This window comes from Idiotropiscis lumnitzeri, chromosome 1 (assembly GCF_059441095.1).
Source record: "Idiotropiscis lumnitzeri isolate Australia: NSW breed Sydney's pygmy pipehorse chromosome 1, RoL_Ilum_1.0, whole genome shotgun sequence".
In the NCBI taxonomy this organism is placed as follows: domain Eukaryota; kingdom Metazoa; phylum Chordata; class Actinopteri; order Syngnathiformes; family Syngnathidae; genus Idiotropiscis; species Idiotropiscis lumnitzeri.
In genome coordinates, this window is record NC_142391.1 from 35,889,569 (window position 1) to 35,909,629 (window position 20,061).

Here is a 20,061-nt window from a genome sequence, read left to right on the forward strand (position 1 = left end):
GAAGCCCAAACTCCAAATTCTCTTGCTCAGCTCCACCCTCAGCAACTCCATTTCCTTTCCTGCGCCGTTCACCATCCCTACTGACATGCAATCTCAGCAAATGGAAAGTATTGGTCGACTGGGAGCAAACCAAATACCAGCAGTTCGGGTCACAGTGAGAAGCAGGAGACTACAGGAATGCGTCGAAGATGTAGTTAGGACAATATTGGCAGAGATTGAAATGTTGACAATATTTCTTGTAGTAAGTTGAAGTTTGAGGGCAGCATGTTTTCATGCACTGATCTGGCACAGACAAATAAACATTGGACTGAGGGAGTTGCTTTTAAAATATGCATATCAGCCCTTCAAATGCAGATAACATCTCTTAAAGCAGCTCCCCCAAACTATGTTTAAGTGAGAACATCCGCATAAACCAAATACAAAACTTTAAATGTCAGGACTCACCTTGGAGAAAGCAACGCTACACAATTACACTTATTCCTGATATCTTATCATGCATTAAAAAAACACACACATTGCAGCACATGCAGCCAGATGCATAGCAGATACCTACAGTGTCTAAAGCAGACACAACTGAAAAACAAAAGTTTGACTCAAAGGTGTGTCCCTAGTCTGAAACTCATTGGTCACAATGCATAAATGGGTGGGTAAATGGGTGTTGTGGTGGTTGTGATTGGCTAAGAAGAAACAGAGAGGGGCTTGCTATGCAGGCTGGGGGCTTCAAACTGGAGGCCAATTAGGGGAAGAGAGGAAAGTCTGACTTTTTGGAAACATTGAGTGTTTGCATATGACTGCATTTGCTGACACATCAACTGTGGTCACCCAACTGAGGCCAAAGTCCATCCTTCTCCACATGAGCAAAAGAGGAGAAACAATGGGCACACATGATTGCAGGACTGATGATGTTTTTCTTCCTCAAGCTGTATTTGTCTCTTACTAAACATTTGGTTAATCAACACAAGGGTAAGTGGGAAGCACCTGCATACTAAAATTAATCAAATCACAGCTACATCAGCCTTATCGGACCTAGTGAGGAAAACTATGGCATGTAGGTGGCACTCTCACTGATGTCTGGTACAAGGACTGAGCTGTGTAGCTGCAATAAGATACACACAGTCGCACACACGCATTAATTCCAGACTAAATGGCTTTGTAGTTTCAGTGCAAGCCATTGAAACAAGCTTCAATGATAGAGAAGGCATTTCGGTGGATCTTGTTTCAACCCAGAGGGATTCAGGGTATGGGAAACATATAAAAATCTTCAGCGAGGCTGCACTTTGAAGAGTTTAGCACTGATTTGGGCAAGACAGTATTTGAGTACACGGAGATGGATGATGGAGATGAGCTGGAGAAAGCACTTTACTTTCTGAGCACTGCCAATGTGGCCTTGAACACGGCACACAGCCTTCACATTTTCATCTCTCCTTCATGAATGTTGACTGGACTGTGGTGGTTTTGACAATTCCTCCACGGAAATTAAGAGGGATTACAGTATTATGTTCCAGACGTGTTTTTAGTGTAACTGTTTATATGCTTGGAGCCACGCATAGTTTTGAAAAGTTTTCATCACTCATGTAAATCACAGGGCATCGCAAGCGGTGCCATTTGATAGCTGTTGTCATATCATACCTGTTGTTAGGCAGTAAAAACGCTCAGCAATGAATTTGTAATATAACTCGCACTCATGTAATTATATTTATAATTACACTCCTTGTCATATAATTCCTTAGATTAAGTAACTGATTCCATACACTTAAGTATCAGTGTCATCTGCATGTGCAGCGGAGAAATGTGGGCATTTCTGGTTTGCTGTATTTCAGAGAATTTTGAAATGTCTTTGAAAAAAAAACTACTGTGACAAAAAAAACAAACAAACAATTATGTAGCTAAAACTTCCATTTTTGAGCACTGATCCAACGGATAGCACATTGTAATTTGCAATGGTTGTTAAATTAACCTTGTAGACCAGCCAGAGCCCTTGAGAGTGGCTCACTGGGTAAGCCGACACTGCTGACTCACAGTCCCCAAAGCTTGACTGCAATATCAATTTTGCACCAGTTGAGGGGGCAAAAAGACTGTGAAATGTTCATTGGGAGTTGGAATACAGTTAACAGTTTGGATGTAGACCAGGGGTCTTCAATCCTGTTCCTCGAGGGCCTGTTTCTTGGATATTTTATGTCTCCCGGCTGCAACACACTTGATTCAAATGATCAGGATTTTAACGCAACTTCTGCAGACCTTGCTGATTATCTGACATTTCAATCAGGTGTGTTGCAGCAGGGAAGAGAACGGACAGGACAGCGGTCCTCAAGAAACTGCATTTAAGACCACTGATGTAAAACGAAAACGTCTTGTATGGTAAAAGGCCTTTGACTGTGTCCCTCAAGGAGTTCTGTGGGGAGTTCTTTCGGAGTACCAAAGCCCCTCATGTGGGCTGTTTGGTACTAAACAGATGTCAGAGTTCTGTCTGCATTGTCGACAGTAAGTTGGATTAATTTCCAGTGAAGGTTGAATCCTACTAAGGCTTTACTTTGTCACGGAAGCTGCACATACGCTTATAAAGTAGGAGGAATATTTTTTTTTTAACTCACGACCAGGTGAAGGTGATGTGAACTGAGACTTGAATCAGCTGAACTATAGATGGTCTCAAAATAATGATCAATGCATTACATGTCCAAAAGCAGGTACAATGGATATGGTGTTTACCTGCGATGAGGAGACATGTCCTGATCAATGGCACTATGAGGCGAGTAGTGTCCTGGTGGGGTCGGGGTTCTGCTAGACAAAGAACTGTTTCTGTAGTCTGAGGGAGAGAAGTCCTGTCAAGGAAAAGCAAGAAGCAATGAAAAGTGTTAGGCAACAGCTAAAAATTATGCTTGCGGATGTGTACATGGGGAACGAACACTTAATTAACTCAGACAAAAAAACAAAACCGAAGCAGAATAGAATTACCATAAAACCTTGCCAGTCTTAAGTCAGCCACCACCATTTCTTTGTTGTCCAGCCTAGAAATTCAGTGCAACTACAGCAATTTATTTTATCCTGATTACCGTATGTTACTTTTGGAATTCAGTCCTATCTGTGATACAACCAGAGGTGTGGCAAAAGAAAATTAGGCACCAACTACTTTGGTCTGATGGGAAAGGCATCATAAATTTAAGTGGGCCCTAGTAGATGCAGTGTAATTCACAATTAGTTGCAATACTTATGACAACGTCTACTTTCACGACTTCAGAAGTTGCACTTATCAGGAACAATGTACGATTCACATATCACAGAATGTTTATTTTCTCTATATGTAATTTGGACAGCAGAGGGCGCTACTTATCCAGGACAGACAGACGAAAACAGCTGAGTTGAGGTGCAATGTTTATTTTTTTTATTGTAGCTGTAAAATAAAATAAAAAACACCAACAGAGTTACAACCTGAGCAAAGGTTGACTTTTTAAGTTTTAACTATGTCATAAGAGTTCATGAGTGACCTGACAGTCAACACAAATGCATTAAAAGTTTGCACGGCTCACAACTGACGGCAGATAGTTTTACTTTCAGGAATCCCACTAAATAAAATCTCAACCATAAAATGCATTGACCTAATTTGCCTATAATAAGTGAATTGCAGTCACATTTAGCCTCAATGCAATTTACTGCATTTCCTTCTAACAGTTTCCAGATTATGTTGGCCAACACAGCTCCCATGCAAACAGGGAATGGAATGCAAATTAAAAAGAGGGGGGGGGACGAACAACTAGCAAGTGCAGCTTTTCACATAAATACTTTTGTAAATTTCCTTGTCAAACCACAGCAGCTGACATGTTAAAAGGGGCCTTAGAGGGTGGTGATGTCACCTTGAAAACTCAAATTTCATTCCTCTGCTTTCATTTAAGACGCTAGTAGTGATGAAATTAGGATCAGTGTGTTTAATGCCACCACCCACTTTCAATGCAACAACTCTTCCAACAACGTTTCTGGTCTCAATTGAGTGCAATTTTCTCTCTACTTTTTCCTTTTGTGAGGGGGTTGATTAGTGGTGCGTGCCATGAAGCCTTTACTAAAAACGATCATAGAGCATGCATCTCCCTGAAATTCTTTCCAGCATAATCCTAACAGAATAACTACAGGTTGACAAGATCTCTTATTCCATATGGCAAGAGTGCAATAATGTGGAGGCACCCATGCCATCGCCTGCAATGAGCACATCTGAAGGGCATATACCTGACAGACAAGCGTTCTTCAGGCATCCCTTCAGGAAGACACAATGAAACCCGTCCATGGTACAGATGAATCCTCACTAATGCAAACCAATCGTAGGTTATGTAACTGTCTGGCTGCTAAATATGAATCCTCATGCTCTCCAACGGCAGCAGTTCCCCCCCACCAGTGAGAATCCCAACAGTGATCTATGAGACTCAAGAGGAATGCAGCTCAGTAAAGAAAAACAAAAAGGAGAAGAGAAACAAACCAATAGCTTCTAAGGGCTTTAATTGCAGTGAACACAGTTCTTTAGATAAGATACACACAACCACTTGGAAAAATCCTTGCTTGGTCCATCGTGCAGCTATTAAATATGCATGTTCTCAGACCTACAATGCAACATCTATCCGTTATCAAACTTGCACGAATGTGCGCGTGCACACGAGATTCTTTATTTCACCACTGACTGAAGGATAAAGTTGTGATAATTAACAGAACATAGGACAATTACGTATGGGGGCAGCATGACTAAGTGGTACCATGGTCGTCTCCCAACTCATAGGTTGGGCGTTTGATCACTGGTCAGTGTGACCATGTCGAAGTGTCCTTGAGCAAGATACTGAACCCCCAGTTGCTACTGATGCTGCATCATCAGTTAGTATGTGAGGTAACAACAGTGCATTTATCATTTATGCAGTAAACTGCAGATTTGGTCCCAGGATATGCCAAGCGACAGCACACACAAGCACAATCACGGACTTCCCAAAAGAGTGAATTACCCTGACAAAGATTGTTTAGGCCAATCAGCAGTAAAATTGCTTATTCTGCACATATATTTAATTCCAAGCATAATTTGATCAGAGGGGAACACTTGAAAGCATGCTCTCTTTTTCAGTTTTACCCCAAACTATGACAGTATTAATGCAAGGTGTGAACTGTAAACCCAAAAAAATAATAATAATAATAAAAGAAAGAAATCCACTTCAAACCGTGACAAGCATTGCTTTTGAGGATTTTTGCCCCATTTAAATAACACTTAATTTCCAACCCCAGTCTAACGCTAACGTTTGGGATTGTGGGAGCTAAGGCAGGGTTGGCAAAACTTTGCAAACTCATTTATGGCATGGGCCACCGAGTTTTGGTTTCCCTCAGAGAGTCATATTGACTTTGAGCCCATATAAATGCATGATCTCTCGTATCACAAACAACACAATCCAATTATTCAACGACGATTCAAGTTATTTTGAAAGGAGGATGGTAACAAAACCTGCGTGCAAAATTTAATTGTCATGAAAATTGAGGACATTAGGCAATTTATTTTTTCCTAAAAAACATGACGTCGACATGATATGCCTTCATGGGCCACATAAAATTATGTGGCGGACCGGATCTGACCCCGGGCATAGTTTTTGACACCTGTGAGCTAAGAGATCAGAATGATGGAGTAACAAAGCCAAACTAATTTGTGCATTACTCTTAACTGATATGGCTGAGGAATCCAAGGTGTCTTAAGCGTTAAGGTTTCATTTTGTTTAAAATTTCTGTTACGCATATGCAGCGTTGTAGATAAATTAAACAGTTTTTGATACACATTAAAATTATTAATATAGGAAAACAGTGGTCTGAAGTAGGGCTGCCAAAATTAGTCAGTTTAGTTATCTCTGACCCAGTTGTCTCTGGAAGCTAGCTGTAATTAGCAACACAGGTTACAGCGTGTATTTGCTGCAACATTGTTACACGATTTCCTGTTTGGTACACCAACATCTTGTAATGTCTACTACTGTGGATTACGGAGGCATTAGAGAGAGTTAACCCCCACTTATTAACAACAAAAACTGAGCAACTGTATCCCGTGGTTGACATCAAAGCAGGAACAGCACACATGTCCGCAAACAAACACAGTGTAGCGTTCCTGAGCTCGTAAACAGCAAAGTAACAGAACATGGCATATTTGCCACAAGCCCTGCATGGCAACACATTTAGCGGCTTGAAAAAGTCTTCAGCCCCCTTGAACGTTGTTGCCTTTTGTCACATTTCAGGCCTCAAACAAAAGATACAATTACAATTTTTTGTGTGTATGTGAAGAATGAACACCAAGTGGAACACAACCGTGAAGTGGAAACTTTTGGGGTCGGTCTCTATCAGTTTCATCTCGAGACAGACATTGTCACCCAATGTTCCTTACAAAACAGCTCCAACTCATATTAGATGAAGGGCGTTTGTGAAATGCAGTTTTCATATCTTTACACAGATTGTAAATTAGATTCCTATCTAGACTTACACTTGGCCATTCTAACACCCGGATGGATATGTTTACTTTTGAACCATTCCACTGTTGATTTTGCTTTAAGTTTCAGATCATTGTCCTGTTGGAAGATAAACCCCCATCCCCCATCTCGAGTCTTGTGCAGACGCCATCACGTTTTCTTCCTAAATGGTCCCGTATTTGGCCCCATCACCTATATCTCTTGTCGCTGCAGACAAAAAGCAGCATGTTTGACAGTGGGGACGGTGATGTTTAGGGTGATACGCAGTGGTTACTTCGACGCCAAACAGAACATTTTACATTTTGCCCCAAAAGATCACCTTGGGTCTTTCTATGAGAGCACCTTCCATGTTTGTTGTGTCTCCCAGATGGATTAGCAAACTTCAAACGGGCCATTTTATGGTTGTCTTTGAGAAATGGCTTTTATCTTGCCACTCACTCTTCCATAAAGACCAGATTTGTGCAGTGTGCTACTAATACCTGTCCCATGGACATATTACCACCCCTTGCCAACGATCTCCGCAGTTCATCCAGCATAATAATGGGTCATCTTGGATGTATTACAGACCAGTGCTCTCCTTGTTTGAACTGAAAGTTTAGAGCCACGGGTCTTGGAAAGTTTGCATTGGTCTCATACGCACTCCGTTCTAATACGATTGATTGAACAGTGCTCCGGGAGATGTATAATTAAAGCGTGTGACATCATTTTATATCCTAATCCAGCTTTAAACTTCTCCCCAACTTTATCCCGGACCTCCCTGGTGTGTTTATTCAGTTTCATGATGCCGTTTGCCCCTCAATATTCTTATTCTGTTCCTACTAGTGCGTTATGCTGTGATTTACATATTATACGATTAATCGGCCAATCAAGGCAACATTCAGGATTAGTCAACGAGCAAAATAATCATTTGTGGCAGCCCAAGTCTGCAGATAGACCCTTGTGGACCTCCTTTACATCCATTCAAATAATTTAGTCTGTCTTATAGAGTCTAGCACGTTTCTGTTTGACACATGTGTTTTGCGGTGCTGCTATATAGCGGTATCTCTGTAAGCAAAAAAAAAAACAAAAAAACATGTGTTTAGAAATAGTCAAAAGTCACAAAACCCATCCTAAGGAAGTTGCGTAAATGCCAAACCGTACTTTTATATTATTTAACGTCTTCACTTGCCATGTTGGGCTGGTTATCTCTCCATTAGGAGGAAACGATACAACAACGGTTCCTTCAAAAGTGGAATGCTTTGATTCGGTGGGATTACTATTGAATTTGGTACAATATGGCGCATCTGGACATTTTTTTGGGTCATTCTACAGTATGAACTTGTCTGTATTATAAATATGGCATTCACTTTGAATATATTGCTCTAAAAAAGACCATTTGATGTGCATTTCAATATACTCTAGTGGGACAATTGGATGCCCCCAGGTTTTCTGATTCAGTTGCAATGCAACCAGAAAAATAAAGTTAAATGAATACATAACTGACAATAAAAATGTTAAACACAACCGAGTATTTCCTTTGTAAAGAGACGTTTTTATACACTTGTAATGGACATTAATAGGTGTTAATATCAGCCTAACCCACTTGTATGTGAATTAGGATTTAGAGATTAAAATTTGGCCTTGATGCATTGAAATAAACAATATATATCATGACATAATACAGTATAGCATACGATTTAATTTGAGAGCACTATGAATGGTTTGTATTCAAAAGCTAACCAAGTCTCTGATTATTGACCAGATCAAGAAACAAAAACAGGAAATGACAAATCCAAGTGAGAGCAGCTGTTTCAGATCAAGGCCAATGGAGATGCTGGGGATAGTGCCAGTGGAGAGGCCTTAGGTCTGTCTCCAAGCCAGCCACTCCGCATTATCATTACCACATTGTGGATTCAATTACAGGGCATGGACCAGTAGTGCACAGTACAGATGCTCAGGAAGATTTATTTTGGGACAGTTGGCAATGCCATATCTGTTTATCCACTGTCTCGCCGCATAATGTGAATGATGAACAACAACAAGGTATCTCCAATTTACAAAACCAAACACTACTACTACAATATTGGTACTAATGAAAATGTAAATCTACGGTACAGTGTTTAATATCCAGTAAATCTTTTTGTTGGTAGCCTTGAACAAAAAACCTGCACCTGGAATCAATGCACTCAGCTTGTGCAGTCTCCGTTCACCACCTCGCCAATGACGAGGAGAAGTGGGGAGTGGCGATGTAAATATTTCCCCCGCTCGTCATTTGGAAAACAATGCACTGTGGGGACCTGGCTACCAAGCATAAAGGTCTGTAAACAAAACATAAATAAAAAATGCATAGCGTAATCCCACAATCCTCCATGTGGCCAGTGATAAACAACATTGGTTCCAGTCTAACCACATCAGTTTAAGAACAAATCAAACACTTTCACGAGCCAGGGTCACTAAGGAACTGCACCAAAGTACTGAAGAACACACATTTCAATTTATTACATAAGATGCATGGTCATATATACACTCTTCTCTTATTTAGGTAACGGATTGGGACAATACTCTCTTCCGGGTGTGTGTGACAGAGGTAGGATCAGAGAAAGTCAAATATGAGTAAACCAAAAGTAAATCTCCAGTAAACTTCAAGGATCAATGAAGTCCCAAGTCAATATGGGAAGAAAAAAAAACTCATGTCGTCACCAAATTTCAAGCAAGTTATAGCGGAGTGATAAAATATTTTGTTCCAACAATCATACCACAAAAAGTACACAAAAATTATGAATATTTAAAGGTCTAAAAATGAAACAGAAAAAAAATAACCCAAAATGAATGTCTAAACTTAAATTGAGAAGAATGCGTCTCATTTTTTTCATACTAACTTTATATGAGTGGAACACAATGTGGTAATAAATACTGATATACAATAAATGTGGGCTTATATATATATATATATATATATATATATATATATATATAAAATGATCAGACTTAAAAACTACGACTAAGTTCCAACTTTTGACAGGGGGGCTGCCATATCAAACATGACGGACATGCCCACGACCAGAAAAGTATTCTATTTATGGACTTCAGGCAATCCATGGCCAAGCTTAAAAAAATGACCACTGTTTTAAATTGAATCTTGTCAAGACGACAGTCTGAATGGTGTCTAATCTATCTCATTATTGACTTCTCAATTAAATGCAAAACTGACAAAGTATTTGACCAGCGATTGGTGAGCTAAACTAACCTCACTATCTTAGGTTCACTAGCCATCTTAAATGCATCACACAGATGAAAGAAAACATAAAACTTGGAGATATTGTCACTCACATTTTAGAAGTTCAAACCTTGCATGTTGAATTAATGATCCTTGGAGTTGCTCCCACGCTGTTGGTATTTAAGTTGCCACTTCACATTAACCAGTGACGCTGACTGGCTTGCCAGGTTGGCATGAATGAAACAAAAACCCTCTATTTTCTATCTTGCTTGCTTTAGTTCCTATAAAGGCAAACTGAGATAAAATGCAAATTTCAAACGATAAGCAAGATGACTTGTCAAGTCATGTAGTTCAAGTCCAAGTCAAGTTACTTGGATACCCAGTCGGTCCAAATTACCATTTATAGGTGTGCTTTATTTGTTCAGTTATACACAACTTTTTTGCTTTCAGTTTTTGTACTCCTCTTGCAAATACCTTGTGTGTAAATTGTTACTTCATAATCAATATTGGAGCATTTAAATTGATATTGAATCAAATCACACCCTTAACAAAAGTCTAAATTGAATTGAGTCACACGTAAAGAATCAAAATCTAATCGAATCATAAAGTTCTTAATAACGGCCAGCCCCATTCTGCACTGGTTTCAGTGGATGCATGGAGGGATTCAGTTGGCATGGTTGCCAAGTAAGAAACTAGAGTTTCCTCTTTTCATATTTTGACTATGCACCCAGTCAGTTTGATAATAAGCCTTTAAAATCATACTTAAATTATGTGTCCTGCATAATTCACCCTAAATACGTTTTCTTGGCTCAAGCTTACAGTGCATATTGCAACATTCATTAACATGGAATTAAGTGATGCCTGGACTAAGCCCTACCCCTGTCTTGATTTGTTGGCCACACACGGTGAGGCTACTCCTGATATAAAACATCTGTAGCAGATTACAGAACAAATGAACAGCAGAGACAACGGGATGATGAGAAATGAGTCACTAAGTTCACAATAGATGTACAATGCGTTAAAAAAAAGTGTCATTCTAAAATAGACTATGCGAGAGAATTGTGACAAATAAAGCAATAACTTTTAAACTTCTGATATAAATCTCGACAACATACAATAGTTTTGGTGCTCTGTAGAGGGCCCCACATTAATTTCAAATGTCATTGAGGAATGCTAGCAGAAGAACCAGTCAATATGCAATTGCCCATGAGTTTTTTTTTTTGTTTGTTTGTTTTTTTAACAGTGGTAAAGATTACATTTAGAAGAAATGGGAAGACTGGTGCTTAGTAAAAGATGAGTCAATAAAGAAAAGATGATAAAAATTGTTTAACTAATTTGGAAGACGCAAGACTTGCAGTACATCTGGGGGAAAAAATGCCTTTCAACAGCAGTAACCAACAAGAAACAATGTGGTCAGTCGGTTTCAGAGAGGGATAGGGATAGACTTCAGAGAATACAATTGCAATACTGCTGTATAATGCACGGACACAGTCATAGACTCACTCAAAAGATTTCTAGAGGAATCTGTCTGAATTTGAGAAGCAAATTACAAAGAATGGCATGCAAAAAATGAGATTATGTGTCAGAACGTGCCCCACTGTTTGAGCCATAGCAACAGTTAACATAAAACAGATTTAGTAATGTGTACTGCTAGCATTCAGGGACAAACATAAGCATGAACACACTGAAGTTATACATGCATTTGCCTTGACAACTTTTGAAATGTTGACACAGCTCAACCACCTTCATAAACGGCAGCAACGTGTAAAGGCTCATCTCTTCCAGCCAACACTCCTACATAAAACTTGCAGGGCGAGTGCCCCCCTACATGAGTGTGCCAAGGGCTGCACAGCAGAGGGAAATGAAAAGTTCCACAGTTTGCGTTTCTGCACTAAGAGGGCAAGGGGCGGAGGTAGTCTGATCATTTGGCGGGAACGGGGAGAGGCATGCTGCCTGCAGAGGCTACAATGGCTCCCCAGCTTAAAGGCTACAAGTCCGTGTGAAAAGGCCTTACACAGTCCAGTCACAGGGCTCACTGTACACGAAGGAAGAAAACATCCCTTCAACGTGGCCACTGCCAGCTCAAATCCAGACAGTGGCTAGGCTTATGCAGCACTAGGCTGCCAAATCAGCAGCCTCACTCAGAAATAAATTCCTGAAAGCAAGCTAAGCATTATTTGTAGGATTATAATAATAATTGCATTGGTAGGGAGTTATATAATCACATAATACATTCTAGAGGGGCAGGAAGTGACACTTTCAAGGAGCATTGAATGCTTCCTTAAAAATATGCACTTGCATAACAATAGATGGACACTTGAGGAAAAGTGCCTTCTGTATAACTCCCAACAGGATCTTGATCAGAACACAAAAGATAATTAAAAAATGTAGTCCAGGAATGTAACTGTATGCCACGAAATGTATTCATGAGCATGTCTAATTTGATGTGGCCATCTTGAACAATCACAAAAATAAGGGGGAAAAAAACGCAAACAAAGAAACTCTAGACAAAGTGTTAAGTTCGAGAAGGGGCAGAAAGAAGCAAAAGCTTATCTTGTCCTGTCTCCTCCTTATAAGCCACATCTTCATCGCTAAAGCACTTGTGTGTTTGTGAATGTAAATGTTGGCTTATATCCATTTATGTAAGGACAAGTGTTGAAGTTTCCCCCGGATACAAAGAGAACTTCTTCACTTCAGCAACATCTTGACATTGCAAATTGGTGTGATGTCTTAAATACAGTTTGGCAAAGTCGACAGACTCCTCGGTTTCCACATTGCACAACCATCCCCCTCTTTTAGCTCCCGTCACACAAGGACAAGCCTTGTAATACATGGGGAAAACCAGCACCAGTCGTACACAGCCTGGACCATCACAGCCTCTATTGTACGCAGCATTTTCTCAGGATACCCAACACCCTGGAAAATGGGGGATCCTGTTGCGCACATCCCACTTTGCTCACTGAGGGACCCAAAAGAAGTGTGGAAAAGCCTTTTAAGCACTTTTCAGACAGGCTGATCACCTGATATAGTAGTGCTGTTCACCTCTCAGTCGGGACAGAGGTCCTTGTCATGGAGCTCTCCACAACTCACATTTACTGAGCTGCAGTGTTCCTGCCAGCCCAAGCAGTATAATGTACAGGGCAGCCAAGGCAGGCCTCTTCCCGGCCAGTTCCACATGGGGCACTCTGAAAGAATTCAAATTCAACTCACTAATAACAGCCCTGCAGTTGGACGCTAATCATTTTAAAACCTCAGTTGACAACAATCAGGGAAAAGGGTCAGCCAAAACCCATAATTCACCACCAAGCTAAATGATACATACTGAAGCAGTCAAGCGCAGATGGCAGTCAGAAATGACATTTCATATCAGCTTACAAACCAGCAATGTGGGGGTGGGGAGACAAGGCAAACATTTTAGATTGTTGTTCATTTAAAAAGTGGAATGTATCAATTGTACAATTCCGGCAAAGTCACAATTTGTTTCGGGTTAAAGATTGGGACAATGGATGCCAATTAAGATTTTAATTTTGTATTCGTGATAGTGACTTTCCCTCAAGTTAAAGGAGGGAAGAGAAGATTTGGCAAAGAGAAACACCAATGAAAAGCAAGAACGGTTGCAGCTAGTAATGACAAACATGAGGTTGTGCGAGACTGACAGCTATGACAGGAGCACGTTCATTCCAACAGGCTGAGTGTGCATGCAAGTGTTTCTGTGTGCACATGCTCGGAAGCCAGTTCATAATTTTGTTACACATGGCTGTACTGCAGTAGTTTCAGTCTCACTGCCACAACAGTAGATAGAGAAACTTTCAAATGCAATGCCTTGTAAATGAATTCAATTGAGGTCAACTACAGCTTCATTAAATTTAATGACGGCATAGAGTAAAAGTTAAACACAATCAACCCATTGTAATACCACCTTTGCAAAATAAATGCAAGGACTCTGTCTAGTCAGAACTATGCCTAACACTGATCACATTATCGCCACACACAACTCATCAAATTGAGCACGGAATGGCCATTAAATATGTCTTAAAAAGCCGCCAGTCATTAATATCATCTTGTGAAAATTCCTGGCTTGCAAAACCTCATTCTAGTCTTAACCCTGGTCAGCTCCCTTACAATCCGCCGCCCCAGGCATCGAAGTGAATATTACTTATCTCACTTGTTTCAGCCTTGAACACACACAAGGAACCCAATGGACATGTTAAATCGTAAACCCTTAAATTCACATGGATGTACAGACAAGACTCAAGTGTTCACACTTCTATCAAGTGTGATTCCATATTGCGATTTCTGATGTGTCTGCTCGAGCCATATATGCCATAACATTCTGACTGGACACGGCTAAAAAATATAAGTAACAGTCTTCTTCCAAGTTGGCAATCTAAGCCCATGTGTTTGCAACTTTCTGTAATTTTGACACTAATGTGGAATTGGGGTTAAAGTCAACTCGAGTGTGAAGTTTAACGCCCTACTGAGTCACTGTCCACGCAACCGTGTGTTAAAAACAATTGTCAATGTCATGCTGACGTCACGACACACCTTGTTATCTTACTGGGACATACCCAACTGCTGTGGTAACACGCACTTCAGCAAGTTTTCTGTGAAAGGAATGGGCAAATAAATCCCGGCTTTACCCCCCCCAATGTGTCAACTTGTGGTTTGAAAGCGGCTGGTGCATCATGATCCCATTTCATTTGTCAAAAACAAAGCATCTCAAACTTGAGAACACATTTTTTAGATGAACCTTCTTAGCCTGAAGCCTCCTGGAGGGAACACTCAAATGTTTTTAAGTTCAAACCCCTACATATTTATCTAACTTTATGAAGTGTCCACAAGAGTTATAAAAAGGCCTGGAATTCCTTCAGCCATTACAAGGGGTCTTGTATGTTTTTCCTACTCTGTCATCTCGCATGTTCAGTCTTTAGTGAAGCCAAGCATGCACACATAGCTGAAATAATTCACAATGAACTTTCCCACAACATGTTCTCTCTGAAGCTCACTGAAGGATCAGCAGATGCCCAAGTCACCCCTGTTTCACTTTTGGAGCTGCAAGTGTAAATAATCACAACATTGTTTGGTGGCATTTACATGATAACCCTAAGCCCCCCCCCTTAAATGTTTGCGTAAGAAGGATAATAGGTCTTCTTGCAAACGACCCAAAGTGAAGGTCACTGATTTGAATGTCAAAACTGTTTTTGCGTGCCGCTGTTACAGTAAGGAACTCATATAACACATCGACAGTCTGGCATCACAATGTGCTACAGTTAAAGTAAGAGATAGTCAAACATTTCTTTCACACCTAGACCCGGGCAGTGCACTGAAAATAATTGCATCACAGCGTGCTAATCAGGAGAGAAACAAAACCCTCAGAGAGATCTGCACTTCATGATCACAACAAGAATATAGTGGGAGCATGTCCAGCTCAAACTTTAAAATAGGGACAAACTTCAACGTTTTATTCAAATTATGCCTGAATGGATAAGGCAGTATGCTTAGGATCACTGAAAACAAAACATCCATTCATCCATCTTCTACCACTTATCCTGTTCAGGGTCAGGGGTGAATTGGAGCCTAGCCAGCTGACTTTGTGCAAGGTGGGGTACATCCTGAATTAGCTGAGAGTTATTCACAGGGAACATGTAGACAAATATACATGTTGTTTGGGATGTGTGAGGAAGCCGGCGTGCCTGGCGAAAAAGCTCATGCAAGCACAGGGCAAACTCCAAACAAAGGCCGAGCAAAGATTCAAACCGGGAACCTTTTGGCTGTGAGGCATATTCACTAACCACACAAACAATTTCAAACAGAACACAACACAAAAACCAACCTGTGAAAGTGGCCTGGACAGTCTATAATTCTTCTCCTCTGGTGACCATGAGCGGAGCTGGACACTAGAACACAAGGAAAGCAAGTAGTAATTGACGCTTGTATAATCGGGCATAAATACAGACAACATATCATGTTAGCACCTTCAGGGTCAGAGTATATATTTTTTATTTTAGGACAACATTTTGCAAATGTGGGTGCATGACAGTGAATATGAAGTCAATGTTTCTAGCTCAATGTATGAACTATGGAGTCCAGTAATTTGTGCAATAGGTGTAATAAGTGCAATAATCTTGTGCAAAATCACAACCATGTTTTTTCCCTGCAAAAGCATTTTTACTCATACACTGTAGAAATGACGTGTAATTTAATATGATAAAAGTAAATGCATTCCAAAAAAGGAAGGGCCAAACAATTCACCGAGGCCAAAAATTTGACCTGTGGCCTATAAAGTTGTCATAGGGAGTCCACAAATGGCCATCATACAATAAGTGTGGCGAACCTTCCACATTCTGCTTTTGTTAAAGGGACTGCAAATGGAGGAATGTGATATCCTACGCATATCCTTTGTTACTACGGGAAAAGCTCGTGGCTCCACTTTGTTATTCCCATACCGCTTGACACTGGATGCTGCAGCGTAAAGAGAGCACTTTGTCCACTTTTAATCCTATTCAACTTGTCAAACAGAACACTTTTCACAAAGACTTAACTATCGCCAGATGAATACAGCAAAAGGAGCTTTAAATAGATGGTCGAGCCACATTATTTCAGGATAATTTCAAGTAATAACTAGACTGCTCGTAATTTTTGATTGTGATCAATTAATTCATTCACTAGGAATTAGGAATTAGCAGGATTTATTAGTTTGGCTTTTCTAAACGCCAGGAATCCTACACACAAGATATAAATTCATTTCCCCAGAGACTGATTTCCATATTTATCTTTAAAAATTAAATCGATCAATTAAATAAAATATTTGAGACATTTGCGGATGAGTCCATGAATCACTGATAAACACCTCTAAAGGGCATACAATACAATTAAAATTTATTCATGAAGCGCATTTCACAACAGCTGGGGCTGTAACAAAGCGCTTTCCATATGGTGTAATATATATTAGCAGGAAATTAGAACACAAATTAAAACACAAACAATAGATACCGGAAGAACAGGGACAGCCTCTTGTTGAGTCTAAAGCTAAAGAATAAAAATGCGTCTTCAAACGAGTTTTAAAAGTGTACAGAGGGATGGGCTTGCCTAACATTTAATGGAAGCTCATTTCATAGGGAAGGAACAGCAACAGAAAAGGCGCAATCTCCTCCTGAAGCTGCGCTTAGTCCTCTGCACTTCTCGCAGAATTTTGTCCGCAGACCTGAGGCAGCGGGCAGGTGCGTAGGGGATGCTGAAGACGAACAGAAGTATCTTAATGTGAACTCTAAAGTGCACTGGGAGGAGCCAGTGAAGAGAAGCCAAGATTGGGGTTATGAGATCCGTCTTCCGAACTCTCTGCTATTCAGTATTCCAGCAAAAACAGTACATTGTGTCATCTGATAATGTTAAAGAACAAGCACAAGTGTGATGAAAAAAAAAAAAAAAAATCCCTTTTTAAATCGACACATATATTCATAATATTTACGTGAGACAATACCGGGGGTATTAATGAACACTTGTTGAAATAAAAATGGCCAAGGCACATTGAAGGGCAGCTATGGTGAGTAATATTTTAATCATGTTAATATGTTGGTCTTCAAATGAAAATGACCTTAATGTGCATTATTGAAAGGTCACTGCTTAGTAAATAATTATGTGAGTGATTTATTCTTTGAAACATTAATATTAAATAAAAAAGTAAAACCATCCCAGGTGCAGTCCTGCTGTAATATTCCCAGCAGAATTATGAAAAATAGGAAAAATAAGATAAATTGTTCAGGAAGGAAGGATGAAAACTATTTAGAAAACAGATTTACTCTGCCAGTACAGATACCATATGTGGTGTATGTATTGTGTTAATATTTTTTGAATGCGGTTTTAAATAAAAATTGATAGCTGATGATGTTTGAGCAACAGTCACATTTAAAACAACAACAAGAAACATATGATACTATCATTTATCGTGACAGTTTATGGGGAAACATATAATCCAGAAACAATTGTTATTGTGACAGGCCTACCAATAAATGTAAATACAATCCACTGACTAAAATGAAATATCTCTTGGGAAGCCGGTCAACTTGTCGAGCTCTAGGCTTAACAAGTGTTCTGGAGGAAACATTTTGATGGATTCAGACGCAATAATAATCAGAAAACTGTGTTTATCGTGGAGCTGTGTAGAACATATTCTTAAGAATATTTCGAAGTAGACGGTTGAATTTGAAATTACACATTTAAACTGAATAGCTGATTTATTAAACTTTTTTTTTCTGGAACAGAACAATTTTTAAAATGTGTTGTGGGCAAAGTTTCCTTTCACCATTTAAGAAGGATGACTACATTTTTCTTGGCACAACCACCATATTAATGGTTGGAAAGAAGTTCTCAGTTCTCTGTCCTGATTATGGATTTGGTAAACTAAAAGATTCCAACATTGAAAACTGCATTGTATTTAAAGCACCTGTGGAAACCTCATGAAGGGCATTCACATTGGTCCAACTATAGTTTTAGGGCATCCGATACAAGTACATTTTAAGATGCATGGACATTAAACACTGGCGATCAAATGAGCTACTACCTCTTGTTGGTGGTAGTCGTCAACTTCTCCCTCTTGCTATTAGGACTGCCAGGAGGTTGTGGTGAATATGGCACAGGTGACACCGATGCAGGGCTGGATATGCTGTACTCTCTATAGTTCTGGTTTTCGTCTCGACTTACTATTACTGCTTCCTACAAATAATACCATCGCAGGACAGCACTTAAGTATAGGATTCATATTTTATCATTGCATTTGGATTTCACAATTGCTTTGCACCCACAATGACATCAAAATGATACTTGTGTGTAATTAAAGCAGCACCAAAATCAGTTTACCAAAATCACTTCTTAATAACAAGAAACAGTAAATCATACAAAAAAAAAAAGGGAAAACAGTGTTGGACATCAGAATACAGTTTACAAAATAAAATTCCAAACAGACAGATGACAGGAACAAAAATAAACCTGACCTGAAAGCGCCCAGTAAGCTGTTCAGGGGAGCTGATCACATTTGTCTGTTTTGGACTCGAACATTCAAGTCTAGAAAGACAAAAAAATCCACCGTTAGCAATTGAAGATTAACATTGATTTTACAGTACAACAATGTTGAAACAATCACTGCTGAATAGAGAATATAATAAAGCGCATACATTCGGATTACATTTTTTACTGATGAGAATATCGTTTAAAAGTACACTATGGAAAATTTTCGGACTACTTTGGATAATATTTAAGCAAGTCTGCTGGCATCTGAACTGTGTGTCTCTTTTGAAACTATTCCTCTGATGGCTCGCCTCTTTCCAACTACTGCAGTCACGTTTGCTTGAAATAAAAACACATTCTGCAAGCAATTTGATGATTAAATTTTGAAGGGGGAAAATGGGCAGTTCAGTGGCCAATTCAAACACACAGTGCCCCCTTAGCTGCAGGCCTGGAGGATGACTGGCTCTTGGTCAAGCCTGAGGCACTGTAATGAGGCACACAGGAAGGCTCAAATGCCTGTGGTAAATCACACAGAAACACACCACATCTCATTGCCTAGGCTTGCTATAATATTGTGTAGGGAAGGGATGACATGATAAGGAGGAAGCACAGAAGCTAAAAAACACTACTTCTCCAGAGGACATAAGAAAAGCATCAGTGAATTCATATGAGAACTGCATGCTGAGAATTACGGTAGTCACTTTTTCCCCTTAGCCTCGACCTTCATCAGTGTGAAGTGACAAGTGGTGGCCAACAGCCAATCAGATGTATTACAGAGTCTAAGAAAAATGTGTATAACACGAAAATCCAACCTAGATTTTATCAACATAAATCAGCACTCATTTGGCGAATCTAAATTCTTCGTAACTGTCATCAAGTGGACTAGCTTAAGTCAGGAAAAAAAAGGTGAAAAAAAAGCATGAATTTTTCCACTTAATGTGGGATTGCTGTACAGCAGTTTAGTACCATCTTTGAATGGTAAATTTTGTGTGAGACAGCCCTTTGTAAGGGGTGAGGAGGGGACGCTTAAAAAAAAAAAAAAATCGTGTGTGGTTATTTTGTTGTTTGACTCAAAACTCCACTATCCTAACCCAACAACAGGGTTAGGATAGTGGAGCCTTTTAAAACAGTACATGTGATTAATCTATTACAAAAAATGAAATGTAGTAAGAGCACATTATTTGTCCATATTTAAAGTGGAATTTTTGTCATACATATTTTTGACCCTGTAGCCTTCACAGCAGCACTGATGAAAATTTTTGGTCAATTCCAACCTGGCCCAAATATAAAGCATTTTTTGTTTGAAGCAGTGGTTACAATTCAAGCCAATGCAAATCACCACATTTTTCCAGTATCCAAAATACGCTGGCGTTATAATCGTTAACGGTTATTGCAACACAA

General features: G+C 39.6%; 1 protein-coding gene across 1 annotated transcript in view; it reads right to left on the reverse strand.

Annotated features, from left to right (window-relative positions):
* The window catches only part of pdlim2 (PDZ and LIM domain 2 (mystique)), a 36,560-nt gene that overhangs the window by 4,138 nt on the left and 12,361 nt on the right, over positions 1-20,061 (reverse strand). Inside the window, exons 4-7 of the mRNA XM_088298413.1 lie at positions 18,648-18,717; positions 18,218-18,369; positions 15,491-15,554; positions 2,707-2,819 (exon numbers count right to left, since the gene is read on the reverse strand). Coding sequence (XP_088154539.1) covers positions 2,707-2,819; positions 15,491-15,554; positions 18,218-18,369; positions 18,648-18,717 — 399 coding nt within the window. The remainder of the gene's footprint in view (positions 1-2,706; positions 2,820-15,490; positions 15,555-18,217; positions 18,370-18,647; positions 18,718-20,061) is intronic.